Here is a 20,259-nt window from a genome sequence, read left to right on the forward strand (position 1 = left end):
CCCCATCCCGCCGAGTAAAGCCTTCATGTGCTTCACTTCACGCAGAGCCGGATCTTCACGGCTCCTCGTCCTTCCCCAGAGGAAGCTTTAGCTTATCAGAGGCCTTAGTCTGGTATTGTGGGGCTGAAATATTCACTCATCCGTATAGAATTCCTCTTTATGATCCTGCAGTGTAAGGTCTGTGCTGTGCACGAATGGCCCTCACAGTTTGCCAGCATGTGTGAGTATGTGTGGGTGAGAGAGAGAGAGATTGAGCATGTGTTGTTAAATGTTCCCACACTGTGTAATGCAGACCTAAGTGAGGGGAGGATGGAAAGAAGGAAATAAAGTGAGGCACATGGTTCCCATTGTGCAGTTGTTTATGTTCGATGGGTATGTGCTTGTGTGTGGAGTTTTACCTGACAAACTTTCTTCTGCAGATTTATACTTGCTTCTGATCATTTCAACTGTATTGTAGCTGTAAGTTTCAGTTCCCCATCTATCAGTCACTACAACGTTATGTCGACTGACAAATGGGGTCTCACTTGGGAGCCCCAATCACCTCTGAGTTTTAGAAAAATCCACTCATTCAGATTTTTGCTTCAGAGCCGAGTGGTTGCACAGTGATCACTCTTACAGTCACCAAGCAACGAAAAAAGTGCTACAGAAGATCGTTCTACACAGTTGGAGAGAGTGCATTCAGCGGTTTTCGACTTATCAGTGCACAGTTAAGTGCAGTGAAATTCCCCTGGGTGCTTCCCTAAAAGAGCAAGCACGGTCGGCAAGCATCTTTTTAAAGATGCCTTTCTTGTCCATGTGTTTCTGGATGCGGTCGTTTCCTGTCTTCATCTAACGGCCACGGCTCTGTCTCACATGTCTGGGGCGAGAGCATGCTGAGGCAGTGTTTGTATATGGTTCATGCCATAGTTTTGGAGTTCCCTATGTTGTTGCCCAGCACACTGCCTCTGTACAATGCAGAGCCACGGCATGGTTAACTCTTTGGGAGACCTGACGGTTACATGGGAGCACTTCTGCCGTCGAGCTGCCGATTGATGGCACGGGTCCTTCGCACGGGGAGCCCAGCGTGTCATTCGGCGCTCCGGGTAAGGATCAGATGTTCGATTGCTGCATCGGAGAGCGGGGTAGATGTCCTCTGCAGGGGTAGATGAAGCCGCCGAGCTTCACCGTTCTGGCGTAGTCGCTCAGGCTGAGTCGGATGCAGAGTTGACGGTCATGCTTGCCCGGGCCTCCGCGGGCATCGGAATCAAGTGGATCCCTCCACCTTGTCCTGAGCACTCGCAGTGTCCACAGCTGTGTTCCGCCCCTGTGCCTTTCTTCCCAGAAGTGCATGACACCATGTCCAGCCACGATGGCGACACGCGATGATTCTATTTTAGAAATGGTTTATATCTCTGCAACGTCTCGGCTGGAACAACAACAGAAAGTGCTAATCTCAGGTACTGTTTCTGTGCTTTATGTAATGTTAAAAGCGTCTGTGTGAGTTTTAATATCATTTTGCGTGTTTTTATAACCGTACTGAAAGCAACCTCAGATTTTCAAAATAAATAAAAGTGAACAAGAACGTTTAAACTGTCAACTCATTGTTAACAGACAACTGTATTCTATGACAACGATTGTTTCAGTAACTCAGTATGTATTTTTTATAATGTTAAAATGGTGTAATATTCATGAATTTGATTATGTACTTATCCATTTCGTTGCGAGTGCCGGGAGCTTGCCGAGAGAGCCCACCATTGGCTTCTGATTGGCTGTGATTTTAATCGCATCCCATAGTCGTGTCGCATCTGGTGTGGACAGACAAATTATCTGTCGCTGGAATCTTATCGCGTCTGGTTAGAACACGGTCTGAGGAGGTTCAGAAATTGTGCAAGGCACCTTTCACTAACCTCGATGGTGGGGCTGCCAAGGTGGAGCGTGTAATTGCGGTGCACTTGTGCCTGCCACCTCAAAGGCCTGTAAGACGACGGCAGTCCTGGCTGCTAAGGCTTACAGTGCCACTAGCCAGGCTGCCTTCACCCTGCATGTGATGGCCATCCTGTAACATTCTCATCTATCTCAACGACTGGCTCATTCTAGCTCACTCTCAAGGTCTGTTGTGCGAACACAGGGACCTGGTGCTCAGGCACCTCTGCCATCTAGGGCTTAGGGTCAACTGGGAGACGAGCAAGCTCTCACCTGTGCAGAGCATTAGAGGTCTTCACAGTGAACCCGAGACCCGTCAACCCGGGACCCGTACGGGTTCGGGTCTATATTTTAAATGATCAGCCGGGTCCGGGTCTGGTCCGAATCTATTACTTCGGGTCCCGGGTCTGTTTAACATTGTGTGTAATACCCGTGCGATCGGAGTCATCAGATCAGACTCAGAGAAAACCCGGCCGTGATTAGACACTGCTTGTGTTTTTTTGTGTGTTTTTTTGTAACTTGCAACTTGTAAAATTAGGACACTGAAAATAAATTGCGTTAAAAACCATATTTTAGGTTGATCCAGCTAGCGCGCATGTGCAGTCTCAAGCGCGTGTCATGTTTCTATGGCAACCAGTTACCAGAGCTTCAGTGAGGGGCCGCCAAACCGCGCTTTAGATTTTACAATATAAATTAACCGTCTTGTTTAATCTTAAAGTTTTAGTGGTCAGATTCAGACTCGATGCAGAGCAGAGAGCACGGAGATGATAGCAAATAAATAATGTCAGCGGCCATGGCACTGAACGAGCAATCGTTATTATAGTTCAAAAGGGCAAACAGTCAAAGTTATTTTGCGAGTTAACTCGAGTCAGAATGTAAGTTACATGTGCAAAGTTGCATTTGTCATCCGTCACCGTGACATCAAGTGGATTTTTGAAGCTGAAATAATGAGTGGATTAAGCTTGGACTTGAAATAACGAGAGGAATAACATGGATAACTTTCTTGTTGGAGGATTGTAATGCATGATCACAGCCAGTCAGGTAACGTTAACGTTACAAGGAAGGGAGAGGAGACTACTACGCTACCACGGCTCCTTAAATTAGGTAAGACAAAAAGTTGTATTTTTCGCAACAGGTTTATTGACTTGTAACAGCAGTTTAAGGTGGAATATGTGACAATCGGGTCCAGTCGGGTCTGTGTCTTCCCGGCGGTTTCGGGTCCAGCTTTCAAATAATAGACGGGTCCGGGTCGGGTCCGGTTAGGCATTTCTCGGATCTGCACGGGTCCGGGTCCAGCTTTTGAAATAATAGACGGGTCCGGGTCGGTTCGGTGTAGCACATTACGGGTCTCTTTCGGGTTCGGGCACGAATTTTTGGACCTGTGAAGACCTCTACAGAGCATCTCTTTTCTTGATATGGAGTTGGACTCGGTCAGTAATCTCACCAACGCATCTTACCAACGAGCACGCACAGTCAGTGCTGAACTGTCTGAATATGTTCAGGGGTAAGAAGGGTCCTGCAAAAAGGGTTGGAGTGGAGACTGTCCCCCTCTCCCTTTAGGTGTATATGGCCTCCATTGGGGCACATCACGTTGCAGTTGACTGTAAGTCACCAGGAAAGCACGACCTGGTCGTCAGGTGTCTGAGAGATCAGGCCAAGTTTCCTCCCAGGCCACACCTCATCCCCTCCTGGTCTACAGAGAGCTCCCTTTGAGCTGCTTGAGTCAGTTGATCCTTCAGGAAGTGGTATAATTTTGGTGGGAATACAACAGCAATAACATTAATAAGTATTAGCAATTTTATGATGCTAGTTGGTAGCCTCACTTTAAAACACTCAGTCCTGTTTGCTATTCGCTAGGCCACGTTTGCTACTCCAGCTCTCAGGAAAATGCAGTTGTCTAAACGAAAGCACTTCGTCCTGATCTGATTTGCAGTCTGGATCAAACAGATTGTATAATGAGGCTTATGATTATAAACCATCTTTGTTTTTCCTTGTCGAGTGTGAGTGTGATTTGGTTTTTCTGGTCACGTTCTATGGCATCCTGATTAAATGCCAGGATTACCATGTGCCCTTTCTTCAGTCCCACTGGCCTATTTTGGTCTTAAACACAGCAGTCCTGTCTTTCCCTCCTGTCCTCCTTCAATCCCTCTTTTACTTTCTCTTCTTGTTTCTCTCTCTTACATTCCATCTTGAATCCTGACCTGATCCCTCCACTGTATGATTTATGATTTTCACGTTATAGGTATACGTTTCCTGAAATATGGCATCTCCGTGGAGAACAACATGCTCCCAGAGAAATCGTGGGATTCCCAGTATGTGACAGAGGGAGTGTGTTTTATTCCTTGAGACACACGGGTGTGCTGGAGGCCTTTCAGCCATCACACTGAGGTGACTGATGGATGGATTGATCTCCTGACATTAGCACAGAAACTCTTTAGATCGACGTAAGCCTCAGTGCTTGATTTAATCATTAAGTGTGGTGCATTTATGTGAAATAAACAAGAAGTAGTGATATGTTAAATACACTGGATTAATATAGTAACATCAAATATAAAATTGCTTTAAAGATGCATTCAGTTGATCTTTAACTATTGTTAGCATCGCTGTTCTTTGCATACTTTAAGTAGCCTACTATACTGCCATCTATAGATCGAGTGATGTAAATTACACTGATACTAGTGAGTTTTAAAGAGGACTCTACACTTGGGAAGTGTTATATGTATCGTCTATGATAATATCGTAATTGTTGTTTTAATGATTCGTGAGCTAACATTATCGAGTAATGTTCAAAAACTCACTGTGCAAAAAACAAACAAAAACACCTTGAGAGTGCAAGAGTTCACTGCCTAATGTAGCCTTGTAGAGTGCAATGAGAATGCCTAAAAAATTCGAGATATGGGGAATTCTATGTTAAATATTAATTGCAATTGCCAATGTGATAATTTTGTTCGATAAACGTTTATAGTGTGAGAAAATTCTAGTCAATATTAGCTGTTTTTGCTCTATTTCGCCAACAAAAATTGTTCCAAACAAAGCCACAGACGTAGTGCACACAAGACGTAGTGCATCTCCGAGCAACACAGCAGTGTGTTTTGTTGTTGAGTGAGTCTGAATGTTTTAACCGATCGGGTGAGTAAATGATTCAATGGTCCGTTCATAAAGACAGACAACTATTATGAGTACAGGCTTCATCTCATATGTGTACACCGTTCAGATGACTCTTCACAAGAACTCAATTTATTTCTCAATGTGTATAAATTTGTAAATTAGCACCAAACCACTGAACGCACCTTTACACCTGAACTGTGTAATTTTTGCACCTATAGTGGCACCAACTGGAACTGCACAAGTAATGATTCTTTCCAAAAAGGTTTCCTTAACATTTCATTGTTTGTACAAATAAGTGGTCCTGTACTAAACTCATGCTATTGGTTGAGCCAGAAGAAAGGTTCTTGGCAGCCATTTCTATGTAGACAATAGACATACATCTCCTATCTACTTGAATGGAGAAACGGTCAAGTTTACCATATATTTCAACTCTATGTCAAATCAGCAACATTTTCAGGTCTTATGAATGACATAATTTTCAGAGACATAATTTTAGCTCTACAAATAATTTTCAATCAATAATGGTTTAAAATGATTTTTCCAGCTGTATTCTTATACTCTTTTTTTATGTAACTCTTTAATTAATTTCATTCATGTTTAAAGATAAGATCTTCTCTCAGACACCTTTCATACGTTCGGGTCAACCACAACATAGCACGATCTGCTCCAATCTCAGTGTAATTAGATTGGGCCACATCCAGATGTATCTCTGGCCAGCTGGAATAGAGTTCTCTCTCTCTCTCTCTCTCTCTCTCTCTCTCTCTCTCTCTCTCTCTCTCTCTCTCTCTCTCTCTCTCTCTCTCTCACAGTCATTCATGCCATGTGGCGTTCAAATGATGGTGGGTTTGAGAGCTCTCATCTTAGCTACACTTGTCATTTTCTTCAGCTTGCTGTGTTGATGGAAATTGCTGAGACACACACAATCACCACATATTTTCTGCTTGACATCATGCCCTATTGTCAGTTTCTCCATAGTTTTGTACTTAAAGGTGAATGACTGACAAACACTCCCCGCATTTGCCATTGGTCATACACAAATATTTTAATTTCTTGTATATATATATATATATACATACCTTTTGGTATAAAGTGGCCACAATATAGAAAGAAATAAAAATACATAATAATAATTAATAACTAAATACTGGTTTTAAAGAAGAAGTGTCAAGTCTAACTGCCATAATGGAGACAGCAGTAAACTGATTCATATTTCTTGAAAACCAGTAAGCTGGTGTGGTGGGCGTTCTGGCATCTGCCATCGCATCATCCAGGTGGATGCTGCACATTGGTGGTGGTTGAGGAGATTCCCCCCTACCATATGTAAAGCACTTTGAGTACCCAGAAAAGCGCTGTTTAAATGTAACAAATTATTATTATTATTATTATTGAAAGCTTGATGGAAATTTGTCTCAGCTTCAGCAAATACACATCTCTTGGAAAAGGTTCAAGAGTCTTTGAATCCCTCCCTCTCATCTCCTAAACCACACAGTCATTTTTAAAGCTTTTTTTGCAAATTGTGAACTCCATGGCGTAAGGGTAGCCATATTTTAATAATGGCGAAAATACATTGAATATTATTTTCCAGGCTTCCTGCACATATCATCATGCAACAGATTAGAACAGGATTTGAGGAGCTTAGCTGATGGACACATGCTGTCCCCAAACACCCTGCACATACAAACACAGAATCAGCAGAATGGAGGTACAAAAAGGGATGGATTTAGCGGGAAAGTTTTAATGCCTCTCACATACTAGTACTTATAAAAGTGTCACATTATCCTTAGTGACTACACTAATGCATTCCAACCTTCATGCATCATTCATGGATAATATGTGCCCCTCCTCCCCAGAGACATCTGACATCTACAGAGAGATTAGTGGCAGAGGTTGGTGGGCTTGGGTCATTGTCATTTTCCCTCTGACCACTCCAGACCACTTCACTCTGGGTGACATCACATAATAATTGTTTAGATTTTGCATCACATTTATGTGAGAAGTTGGGTATCATAAAAGTACCTGCTGAAGCAGCAGCTACTTAGTTTGTTTTTATTGATGCAATAAATCAATAAATCAATGATAATGGATACCAGTGGCTGTAGTGATAATATCATACATGAGAATTTGTATCAGGAATGCAATAGTAGAAACACTAATGGATATAATCAGTCAATTATCAATTTGATACACACATTTATTTTTAATTTATGTTTTATTTAATTTGAAACAGGACTTGACCATTCAGAAAAAGAAAGCAAAAAACAGTACTAAAGTTATACACTGTCATTTCCTTTTCTACTTGTAACAGACATCTGCTCACTACAAAGTGTCTTGTAGTGTACATTTGTGCTTTGTTCTTAAAAAGCCTTATCTCATGAGATATATTTAATGATGTATAGGATTAGAATGAATCATTTATACAAGTCTGAATTATATAATATTTGTGCGCTTATGTAAGAAGCACGGATGGGCACCATTCCCCCGCCCCCATCCCCCCCCCCCCCCCCCCCCCCCCCCGTGAGTCTGGACCCCAGTTACAGTGCAGGTCAATCCTGCTTGATCCTGCATAGATTTAAAAGTCAGGGATTTTAGAAGGACTCAACGTCTATCATCAAATATGCTTATCCTGGCCCCTGTTTCTTTGGCTATGTGTGTTTGCGTGTAAGAGAGATGTTTTTACTCAAAAATAGTATAATTTGACCATTGAATGCCTTAAAATCTTCTATCACTGATGTTCTCTACTCTCAACCTTTTTACATAAGCAAGTACAGAACATTGTGTCTTATTTATATTTTGACCTGGTTAGAAAAATCAGCTAGTTTACTTGTGTGTTGAAACATTTCATGTTTACTAGAAAATTCGTGTTATTAAGAACTCTTAGGCGACTATGAATGTTTTATCATGCAAGGAGCCATTAGCAACACAATGTAGTTGTGATTGGTGTACGAGGGAAGATAACTCAGCTGAAACAATTGCATGCTGATGTTTGTGCTGTAATGAAGGGCTTGTGAATAGCTTTAATTGAATCCAGGACTAATTGGTCTCAGTACCTCAGCTGTGTTTCAGGCTGACTGCTGAGAAGACTAGTGTTGTTGGCTTATAAGGGTAAGTTTACAGGACAACAGTGTACTAAAAACAGGAAAAAATGTCCTTCACATTTTTTTGCGTACAGACAGCACCATTGTCAAAATGATCCCTAAATCCCAAAATGAAGATTATGGAATACTGGATTCTAAACAACAAAGAAATGCCAGAATTTATCAAGACCTTGAGGCAGATAGGAGGGAGAAACACCTCAAATGTGCCGCTCTCAAGTATAAGGGGCTTTCCTTGCCATTAAAGGTGCTCTAAGCGATGTTGGGTGACGTCACTTCTTGTTGACGTTCAAAGTATTGTCAAACAAAACTAGCTCGACCCTCCCTCCTCCTCATCCCCTCCCCCTCCCTTCCGTGCTTCCTGAAACAGTCATGAACCATTTAGAAAAAACAAACTGGATTTACCCACCTTTCCAGCAAAAACAGAGCCTCCTGAATGTCGGATTGGAAGCCCTTCTGCCGGCGAAGTTCTTGCCACCTTTTGAACGCTTTTCCGATGTAAATTCGGGACTGCGCGCATTCCTTCTTCTTTTCCCTATTCTTTGTTATTTGTTCATCGTCTCTTTGGTCGTGTGTCGGCCATATCAAAATTCTCAAGAATATACATTTTTAACGTTAATCATTGTTGTTGTCTAGGACATGTCTCCTCTATAGCTAACTTCCCTATTCATGCTTCTCTCACCTCCACTCCCCACACCCCCCTTCATGTGTACACGCACTAACCCCCCCACCCCCAAGTCAGTTATTGCATTAGCTTAAGTTTTCTTTACGTTACTCAACCGTTACGTAATTCCACATCAACGAATAATGCTTGATACCATAGGCCTGTCCAAACTGGACAATGCTGTTTGAGGACATGCACTGGGATTAGGCTATGCGTTTCCAGCCATGTTTAAGTGCAAATTACGGAATTTACATTATAAAATGGGTGGAAGGCAACTGATGTAATCTATGGGAAAACAGGATTTAAGGCTCTGCATGACAATTAAAGCAGCTTTATAGAGGAAAATCACTTAAGAGGCAGAACTTTTTCATGGAATCTGTCAACGACTCAGCATCTGCCCCAAAGTTACGTCACCAGCAACAGTCATTGTGCAGCATTTCATATTGAAGTGATCTCAAAAAAATCCCAGCAAATGCTTGCACTCCATAGGGTTAACCATTAGCATGTCATGATAAAAAAAAAACAGGAGTGGATTTTTAGGAAATTGAGTGTTACTTTGAAAAGTGATGCCTCAGACTGCAAGACAGTAGAATTTAAATCATGAAACTCATGACAGATAAAATATACAGTGGAAAGAAACAAACATGCTGTAACATGAGGTTGTTATTACTTTTTAAAAGAGCCTCTCATTGAAAATGTATTATTTTTTATTTAATAAAGATTTTATCTTTAATGGAAGTTGGTCCTCAGTGCAGGTTCTCATTGTGTAAGAAGCCTCAAGTGCTTTATATGTCATATGCTCTACTTGTTATCAAAGTCTAGCTCAGTCGCTAAGTGAATCAGTTGTTTGACTTTGATGATGGAAAGTGCGATATCTTTAGAGCTCCCTTAGGAAATTTGTTTTAAACCACACACACATTATAATTCCAGAGACAGCATATGAAATCCCCAGAAGGGTTTCTGTAGTAATCATCAAATATAAATAATGAGGAGCAAAACAATATGTCTCCTCAGTGCAATGTTTTATTTAGGAAGTTAAACTGTATTTTGTGTGTATTTTCTCGACAATTATTATACCCATTTCACCTCAGTAAACCCGGACAAGTTCCTAATAATGAAATATCTGTCAGGACTTGCCTTAATCAAGATTTACTCCAGATTGTCTTTCTATTTGGCTTACCTGGGCCAAAGTCTGTCTGTCTGTCTCTGTTTGTCTATCTCTCTATAGTAGTTATACAGTATATGCAGTGTTTATGCATTTCAATTTGCATGTAGTTAGTTTTATATGTGCATATGTGGTTTTTATTCAGGTAGATTTCACCTCTTTGAACATCAGTTTACCTGCATTAACTGTATAATGTACAAGACACAAAATAACAACATATTCACCTCCCAAATCTTCGGCCCCTTTAGGAGGGAGACATTCTCTAGTGACTGTTTGTCTTGACAACGGAAGCACTTTAATTTCATCAATTAGATTTAATTGACAACAGATGCTGCCTTCCTGTTGATTGGAATTACAGAAGTCTGACACTCTCAGTTAAGCTGTTATGTCTGACTGACAGCTACTCCACGACTGTATCTGTTTCCGAAACCTCTGGCAGCTGCCTCACTGTCCAGTCACTCTATAACTAAACAGGCGATGTTTTGTCTCTTTAAGGAAACTGATTTCAATCTGGCTTCCAGGCCACAAAAAGTCATGTCAAATGATGATCTAATGCTTTAGTTATGCATGTATGCATACCATTCAAAAGTTTAGAGCCTGTAAGATTTTTGTAATGATTTTGAAAGAAGTGTCTTATGCTCAAGGCTGCAATTATTTATTCAAAAAATACAAAATTATTGTGAAATATTATTAGAATTGAAATAAATGGCTTCTATTTTAATATATTTTTAAATATGATTTATTTATATGATAGCAAAGCTGAATTTTCATCATCATTACTCCAGTCTTCAGTGTCACATGATCCTTCAGAAATAATTCTAATATGATGATTTGGTGCTAAAGAAACATTTGTTGAACAATGTTGAAAACAGTTTGACTGCTTAATATTTTTGTGGATACCGTGATACATTTTTTTCAGGATTCTTTGAGCAGAAGGTTAAAAAAACCCAGCATTTATTTGAAATAGAACTCTATTGTTACATTATAAATGTATTTTACTGTCACTTTTGATCAATTTAATACATCCTTGCTGAATAAAAGTATTACATTTCTTTACAAAATCTTACTCGGCCCAAAACTATATATAATATTCATTAAAAACCCTTACCAATTATTTTATGACTTTCAACTTCTATCGCATCACAATTTCTGTTCTTTCCATTCTTTCCATTCACCCTGAAGACATCTTAGTGGATGTCTTAGAGAATGTTACCTTGTACCTTGTCTTCTTACCCTTGTATACTCTGCTAAGAGCCTTTGAAGAAGACTTATGTAAACAGCTCAAAGCTCACAAAATGCACTGAAGGGAACTTGGATGTGTACAACTATCTCATGTCCTCATGTGGAGTTGGGCAGTTCTCAGAGGAGTAGCAGGGGGTCGGTGCTGACAGCGGTTAATGTATGTGGACAGTCTTCATGTCCTTCCTGCTGGCCATTAGTCTCCTGGTCCTCTGGAGGAGGAGGTTGTGCAAGGTCCTAATCCTGCTGAGAATAATCCCTGTCCTTCTCTATCCTACGTTTCCGGGCCATTTTAGTCTTTTCTCACTAGCTTTGAATGTTCTTGTCTAATTCTTGCTTGCAGTTTGGGAGAGGAACCAAGGCCTCGTCCATTTGTTTTAACTGTTGCCAGTGTACAATAAGAGATTTTGAATTCATTTCTGTTTGTTTGGCTCCTCCGTAATTACAGAAGGGACATTTCTGCTGACCCTTTTAACTTTGCCAAGTTCATCTTTCTGTTGCTGTTGTTGTGTGTTTTTTAATTGATCCACTCGCACTAACTGGCTATTGTTTATTGCTGCTTTATTCATTGGCGCTGTAATTGAAATTAGATTAATCAGGATCTCTTGTGCCAGGGAACGCTCTGCGATGGGACCAGAACCGAGAGGCTGTGACTCTCTAATGAAGGCCACACCAACAATGAAACCCATGTGAACCATGAGCACCAGAGCAGATCTGTTGTTCCTGGGATAAAAATAGGCAGCTGACTCTCGGTCCAACTTTCTATTCATCTGTTTGTCATGTGAAGCACTGTTTTTGTGGGTGAAATGAGCAATAGAAGACTGACATGAGACTCAGAGGTCATAGAATGAGGGTCAGTCTCTATTTTCACACACTTCAGGGACGGTTTCATGGACTGTGAGTGTAATTATGAAGGATTTGTTGTGTCATTACTATAACATAAGAACCAGGTGACAGGCTCTTGTTGTGCTAGTGGGCGGTAAAGCATTGTTTTGTGAGTTCTTTTGGGTTGTTTGAGTTCACCTCTGTTGTGTTTAGGGCACTGGGGGCATTGTGAAGCCTGCTGACGCATTCAACCTCCCCGGTGATCTGGGAGGGAATGTCACTGCACAATGCGCAGCCATGGACACGCACAAACACCCTTGCAGATATTACTGCCGTGTTATACTAATAGAGTTATTGTTGATCTTTATACAAAACTGAGAACTGGCTTGTAGTTTGTATACTTTGCTCACAAAGTGGCGGCACGAGAGAGTAACATTACATCTGTGCAAAGCGGAATATAAATATATTTAACATTTTAATATGAAGGAAACTTTTTACCTGCTTTCTTTACTGCTACTTTTTAAATGCCTTTTGCGTACATATTTTTGCCCCAGACCTAGACTTTCAATCATAAAATATTATATTTTACACAGTGGTGTAGTCTAGTTTTTTGTAGTGGGTATACTGTAATATAACCCCCCCCCCCCCCCCCCCCCCCGCCTCATACTCACCCATCCCAGAGCGTCACCCCCCCATAAGCACCACCACACTCACTAATGCATACAGTATTCATCCATTGAGAGCATTATGAAATATTAGGTGTAATCAACATGTCAGATTATTATAAGCAACACAAGACTTTAACAGCCAATGACATTTACAGCTGGGGAGACTGGACTGATTTTCTACTGTTTAGTGTTAATCACCATCTAATTTAGCCAGTTAAGAGCTACATTTAGCCTTAGATGTTATATGAATGGTCCCTGAAGCACAGGCTGACCATTTTCACAAAAAAGAAAAGAAAAAGAAACATTATAGGCACAAATACAAATTTACTTTTAGAAATGGTGCTTTAAAAAAAAAAGAAAAAAAAAAAAGGTGTTATTGTTTTGGCAAGTTTACTGTTTAAAATTAAAACATGTATGAAAACTTGTGTGATATTCCCTTAAAATAACGTTTTAATAGATTTTATTATTATTATTATTTTAAAATTAATTTTACTGTGCAAATTCTTTCTAATTTCTTTGAGTTAGACCGAACTTTTATTTTGGTGGGTTGTAGACATTTGAGTTTCTGTGTGTTTTAATAAACTATTATTATTATTATTATTATTATTATTATTATTATTATTAGGCCTACTTGAAGTATACTCTGTGCAATAGTAATATATTTCTGTTATAATTTCTTCAAGTTATACCGAACTTTTATTTTGACAGGTTGTTGTGAAGACATTACAGTTTCTATGTGTAGGCTAACTTATGAAACTATAAGATTGAATGACGATAGTTTTATCAAATGAAATGGTGAAATTCTCGTGCAGTGACTCTCATAGCAGCTCTGCGATGAAAGTGCACATGTGTATCCTATCCTACATCATGTCTCAATACAGTGAAACGCTGAAAAAACCACGAGCGTGAGTCACGCGTGCTTCAGTGTGTGTGTGTGTGTGTGTGTGTGTGTGTGTGCAACTGTGCGAGTGCATAGTGGAGCACACATTGAGCGCTCATTCCCAGAGACGCGTAGAACAATTGCAGTCTCTTTTAACTTCAGTATTCACAGACGTTAGTCCATATCGAGATTTGATTCATTGTACAGCCCTACTTTTGATTTATTTATTCAAAAATAGCAAAATTCCGTGACGGTCTGCTTAGCAAGCTCCATTTGTGACTGGATTCTGCGATTCGGTGTCGCTTCACAAACACTGACGGGGTGAATTTATGAATGAAAGTGAAAGTTCTGACACAAAACGAAGTTGTTTCGTATCCTCACGATTTTTTAAGTGGGTATACGGAAATCCTTGGCCTTTTCTAGTGGGTATACGGCGTATACCTGCGTATCACGTAGACTACACCACTGATTTTACATTATAACTGTCCCTCAATTGTGGGTTCATTTCTATTATGGCCAACAATTTTGCCAACAAAAAGTTAGTGTACTGGAACACCGAAATATGAGATGTGTTGTGTGATGAAAATAAAGAAAAATGCAAGGTCACCATCACTTGTGAATAAAATTCTGATTGTGCATAATTTCCGATCTGTAATATTGACACTTAATTAAAAAATATTACAATTATGTGAAATATGAATATGTGAAAATTGTTTTAAGACAATTTACTTTCTAAAGGTCCTCTGGGCCAAATGTACCCATTCATGGAAATAAAAAAAACATAAAACGTGTTTTTACAGACATAAAAAGACTTTCTATCTAACAATTTTGGGGGGAAAACAGTGTGAGAGGATCAGACAAGCAATTTATTTTAGTTTCTCTACATACTCTCTGTCTTTCAGTCAGTCATGATAAGTGACAGACTCCAACGTTACACATATTCTGAGATATTTGTCTGTCAGTACTGAAATAAATCAGGTTTCAAATTTGTACAAAGAGATGAGGCTTTTCCCCGAATGGAACAAAGCCGGTCTCTGGGGTTTCAACACTTTTCAATCAGTATCTTGGATGCTGACGTCATGGCAACGGGCTGTGTAGGAACGAGCACAATTGCAACACTTTATAGAGAGCTCAAGGCTGACTTTGACACTCCCACCATCTTAGAGCATGTAAAACTGAATCCAGGCAAATAAGTGGCCACTCTCACTGACCCGATTCTGTCGGCAGGCTGCAGGCTTATCAATGGAACTGGCCAGGTGTCACGCTGTGTCAGTGAATAGCTTGTTAACAGAGCAGCGATGGACTGGGAGCAGCAGTAATGCCGTCGGAACTGCAAGAAAAGCTCCTGAAAATCACACCAATGCCTCAGTCATATAGTTGTCAATTCTCTCTGAAGCTCAATGAATGACGTCTGATAAAGTCATTTTGTTGTTCTGAGTGATCAGAGTAAAAATGTTTCTCTGTATGGGTTCTGCCGATGAATATTTAAAGAATTATTTTATTTTTACTCTTAAAAGGATAAATCACCCAACATTTTACACTATGTCATCATTTACTCACCCTCATATGTTTTGAAACCTGTATTTTTTCATTGGATGCAAAAGTTAGGCAGAATGTCCAAGGTGCTCTTTCCCATACAATGAAAGCGAATGATGACCACGGCTGTCAAGCTGGATTTTCATATGGCTTCAAAATACTCAAAATATAGTTGCTTGGTGCTTTTTTTGTCCTTTTAGGAGCTTGACAGCTTTGGTCCCAATCACTTTCATTGGATGGAAGAGGGAAGCTCAGACATTTCTGTGAAATATCTCCTTTTGTGTTCCACATTTAAGAGTTTGAATATTTTTGGGATCTATACCTTTAAGAGAGACAAAAGTAGGCTATATGACAGCACATTCTACTTACGCTGTAATTATTATGTGATTGAAAGAATTGACAATTTTTTCTCTGGAATGATCCATATTCTTAATTGCATGATGTACTGTATAATTACAGGGAAGACTCTCTGAGACACATGTGCGTTGCTCTATGATTTATACTTGGACTATTCATGTAGCTCAATGTGTGTTTGTGTGTTTTTGGCAGGTATACACGAGTTCCCTGATGATCTTTTCACCAACCAGGAGCGAATGGAGGGGGCCGTAGCCTTGCATGTTCTGTTTGTAAGTATCTCTACCATCTGCTTTTTCTTTACAGCATTTGATAAAATAGTTTGAATGCCTTATTCTAGCTGAAATCTATAAAATTACATGGACACTTGAAGTCACAAGACTGTGTTCCATTCTAGAGTCAGGGGCTCAGGGCCTTCTGACCTTACCTCTATTATTTGTTACAATGACTGCAAAGGATTTTACAAGTGACTTACTCATTGGTACACATGAGTGAATTGATTATGTTAATTTTCAGGTTATATTACCTCACTCGAATAGAGGTGTTCAAGCAGAGAAGGGTTTGTACAACTTCAATTGTTGTTGTGAGAGCTTTATTAACCAGTGCAACAAATCAACTCAAATCAAATCAGTTGTCACGTTCAGATCTAGAACTTGATGAAGCCTGTACTCATTTCAAGAGTTTTATTTCAGTTGGCATGCTTTAGTTCTTACATGAAATACTGTTTACCACAGTGATATAGAGTGCATATAGAGAGTGGAATGGGTTTTATTGTCTGGCAGTCTATGCCTGATGACACAATCATTTGTTTACAATAATACACAATAGAGTTCCCTCTGCCAACAGTATTTCCTATAGTGTCTGTTCTTTTATGGATTGTTTTGAGTGTTCTCTGGAGGCATAAAAAGGAGCCAATTGGAATAGCACTAAAAGTTGTAAGCATTGTAACCTGGGTGGCTGTTCTGAGTCATGACTCAATAGAATAGTTTTTCATTGAAGTGTGTTTCATTGAAAAACTACCAGCCCTACTCTACGGCCAAATAAACACATATACATATTTTTTCATATTCCTGAAGCAATTATCCTGTCTCTTAGAAATGAAAATAACTTTAGTTTTTGAGAAACTGAGAAATAAATGAAAATTGTTTTGTGGTAACTGACATCATGCAACAAGTGAGCTTAACTTATATTGAACCTGGAATGTGAAATTTTAAAGGAATGAGTGCTCTCTAAATAAATCCACTGCAGTTGGTTTTAATTAAATAAATTGAGTTGTTTTGTTCCACCACCATAATCGTAAGCCATCACAGGGACGCCATGCATCAGGCCTTTCTGCCTCTGTAGGCCATGTCTGAGCAACATTTAAGTGAAACATACCATGTGAAGCAGGTAATGATGCAGTACTGTGTGTTCCCGCTGAAAACCCTTGCAGGGTTGGTTTGACACTGCCATTGTTGTGCATTGTTTAGATAGTTGCCCATGTAAGCAGAGACTGAGTGGATGGTAAAAGCCGCAGCGAAAACCCTCTAAGACTCCCTCCGGCTGTTTACATGTTTTATTTATCTTTAGGGGCTTCAGTAGCCCAGCTCTGCCTTGTCAGAAGGTCAAGAATAAATGGAAGGGGGAGGGAATGAGAGTAGAGGGGGCAGAGATTACATAATGGGCACAAAGTGCGAGCATGGCAGCGTGGCGGCTGAATTAGATGCACTGATTGGCAAAGTCTTGGCGGGAAACAGTTGGCAAACAGGTCCCAGGGGTGAATGGGAGCTTGCTTTGACAGGACATTGTGTGCTTGCATCCATGTGTATGTATGGGAATGTTAGTTCTGCGTGAACCCATGCTTATTTAACATACAAAAATTATATAATTATAACTATTTAGTTAGTAAGTTTTGTTTTGTTTTGTTTATGTCATAATCACTAGCAGTGTTTTGGGATTTATTGTTTAAATGTATGCATTTGGCAAATGCTTTTATCCCAAAAAGAGATGTATTTAACTTATAAGGTATACCGTATACATTTCTATAAGTTTTTGCTTTCTCTGGGAGACAAATCCATGACCTTGGCTTTGCAGGCGCCATGCTCTACAGCAATAGGAATGTTCATGTTTTTAGTATGTTGGTAGGTAAATGCAAACGTACGCATGCATATGTGTTTTACATGTAGAGGGACAATGACATCTGCGATTCACACCCATCTGACCACAGCAGATGTTGGAGCAACTAATCCCCACACACAGCTTTTTTATGCAAAACATGTTCGAATGTAGGGGAAAAAACATCATGTTCATCCCTATTGAGTATGAGACAAATACATTTTGAACCCCCTCACTCTGTAAAGGGCACAAGCTTCCATCAGTGCCTTTCTGTCATCGGGACACTTTCTAAGAAAAGGTCTGAATAGTCCCAGTAGACGGCCGTCCCACTGGAGGGCAGATTGCTCTGAGAATAACAGAGTTTAATGGCGTTGACACTCGTGTACTCAAATGTGCCTGCACGCGAGAATTTCGCTTTGCACAAATTTCATGCGCTCCCTGCAGTCCCTGCTTTCTCTTTTTTTACCTTCTTATATAATGTGAACTTACAGAGGCTTCATCAGATGTAGCAATCTGATTTAAGGTGATATTTCTGCACTATTTCTAGATTATTATGATTTTCTCACCTGTCTTTCCGAATGCATATGACTTTCTTTCTTCTGTAGACACACTAAAGGTAAAGTTTTGGATATAATATCCTGACTGCTCTTTCCTGTATAGTGCAGTGGTTCTCAACCATTTCGACTCCAGGCCCCTGTTGTCCACAACAATAATCAAAGCCCCAATGACTTTTACTTTTTTTTTTTAATTTTGTACTCAAAATTTTGACCCCTTAAAATATTTTACATTTTAGCATAACTAGAAACATTTATATTCATTTAAAAAATGGCCCTGCTTTTATTCAATTACATGATTTTCCCAGGTCTAATCAGAACAATGCTTGTTTTGCCTTATCGTGAGCAATCTTGAGGCCCCCTTGGAAGTTTTCTGAGTGGGCCCCAGAACCCTGGTTGAGAGCCAATGGTGTAATGAAAGTGAATGAACAAGGTCTGTCAAGCTTCAAAATCACAAAAAGCTCCATAATATAATCATAAAAGTGGTAGCTGCAATAGCTGATTTTGGAACAGACCATAATTTAGGTTCTGGACTTTCAAAAGAAAGGTTTGAGCTTGAAGTGGAAACTCACTTTGTGAGTTGTTTTGTGTGAGTTCACTTTGTCATTATGTGTTCTCTCTCTAAAGGCCATGTATATGTTTTACGCACTGGCACTGGTGTGTGATGACTACTTTGTGCCCTCTCTGGAGAAGATCTGTGAGGTACGACATTCATTCATGTCTTAGCTAGTGTTCTACAACTGGTAAATCTTTTAAAGCATTTTTAAAGGTGAGATGTGTAATTTTTATTTAAAATATTTTCTCTTGTCCCGGTTTAAGTTTCTTTAAAAAAAATTATTTAAAAAAAAATAAGTTTTTAATATTTTTAAAATAATTTTTTTAAATATATGATTTACATATTTCTATATTCTGAACAATGGCAGATGGGAGGAGTGTTCCGGAAAATTTGGTTCAATTGACTCTTTTCATCTTTTGTGCCTCTCTTTCTGTCTGCGTGTGAACGTGTTGTAGCGCTTCCAACTCAGTGAGGATGTAGCAGGAGCCACATTCATGGCTGCAGGAAGTTCAGCCCCTGAACTCTTCACCTCAGTCATAGGTAAACATCTGGCTTATCCGAACACCGCCTGCCTTTGAAAAACAGTACCTCTCACATTTGAAAATAGACCTTTACATGCCCTCTGTAAGCCACCCTGTCTTCTCTGTGCAGGTGTATTTATCACCAAAGGAGATGTGGGAGTGGGCACAATCGTGGGCTCTGCTGTCTTCAATATCCTCTGCATCATCGGAGTGTGTGGGATCTTTACTGCACAGGTGCTCATTTCTTTGCACATAACCCAAAAGCTGTTTTACTAAATGAAATGAAAAATGAACAAGAGTGTTATTTTGTGTATGTAGCTTTGGGAAATCCAAGTCATATTAGTGAGTTGTTCCAGGCGGTTTGTGTAGAAGAACTAGTTCTAACAGTTCACTGATTCACTTTGGTTTTAGCACAAATGTCCCTGCGCCTTCTTGCATGTAGCAAAATATTTTGTTAAATGCTAGCGTTCATCACTATGTTTTTTAATTAATTATATAAATTAGGTTTCTATACATTTATCTTTTGAACCCAAATTGGAAAACTGTATTATATAACGTTATAGTTATATTCAAGGTACTGTATATAACAGTACCTTAACAGCATGCTTCCCCAAACCTGTTTACATTTTTAATGCAGTGTCTACACATTGCCAGTAAGACATTATTTTCCTTTAGACAGTCGACACAAATGTACTGAGCAAGCATTATGAATTCTCAGCATCTGTGAGAGGTCAACTTAGAGATGAATGAGGTGGCCTGTGCATCTCCCCTCTAAACCTCTGCCCTAAAAAAAAGCCATTGCTTAGTGCAGACTGACAGTGAGAAGTGAGCAGACTATTCTCAGGGGTCACTGAGAGTAGCTGATGAGGTCAGTCATGTTAGCTGTGGAGTTGCTTCTTTTTTTTCCATCCTGTCCGCTGCTTTCCACTTCATTCAGTCATTCACACTGCTTCGGTTTAACCTCCTGAGACCCTTACTATGTTAAAGAAAAGAGGATATGAAGTTATATCTATCTTTGCATTAGCATGGGAAACGGCTTAATCGTTTTTTCCTCTCCCAGTCTTTCTTCAGTCACCATCCGGCAGTGGAATAGTGGCATTC

General features: G+C 39.8%; 1 protein-coding gene across 1 annotated transcript in view; it reads left to right on the top strand.

Moving 5' to 3' along the window:
• The window catches only part of slc24a3 (solute carrier family 24 member 3), a 98,387-nt gene that overhangs the window by 66,901 nt on the left and 11,227 nt on the right, over positions 1–20,259 (top strand). Inside the window, exons 4-7 of the mRNA XM_084392408.1 lie at positions 15,629–15,705; positions 18,709–18,783; positions 19,093–19,177; positions 19,289–19,392. Coding sequence (XP_084248534.1) covers positions 15,629–15,705; positions 18,709–18,783; positions 19,093–19,177; positions 19,289–19,392 — 341 coding nt within the window. The remainder of the gene's footprint in view (positions 1–15,628; positions 15,706–18,708; positions 18,784–19,092; positions 19,178–19,288; positions 19,393–20,259) is intronic.

The sequence above is a fragment of the Rutilus rutilus genome (assembly GCF_951802725.1).
Source record: "Rutilus rutilus genome assembly, chromosome: 20".
In the NCBI taxonomy this organism is placed as follows: Eukaryota; Metazoa; Chordata; class Actinopteri; order Cypriniformes; family Leuciscidae; genus Rutilus; species Rutilus rutilus.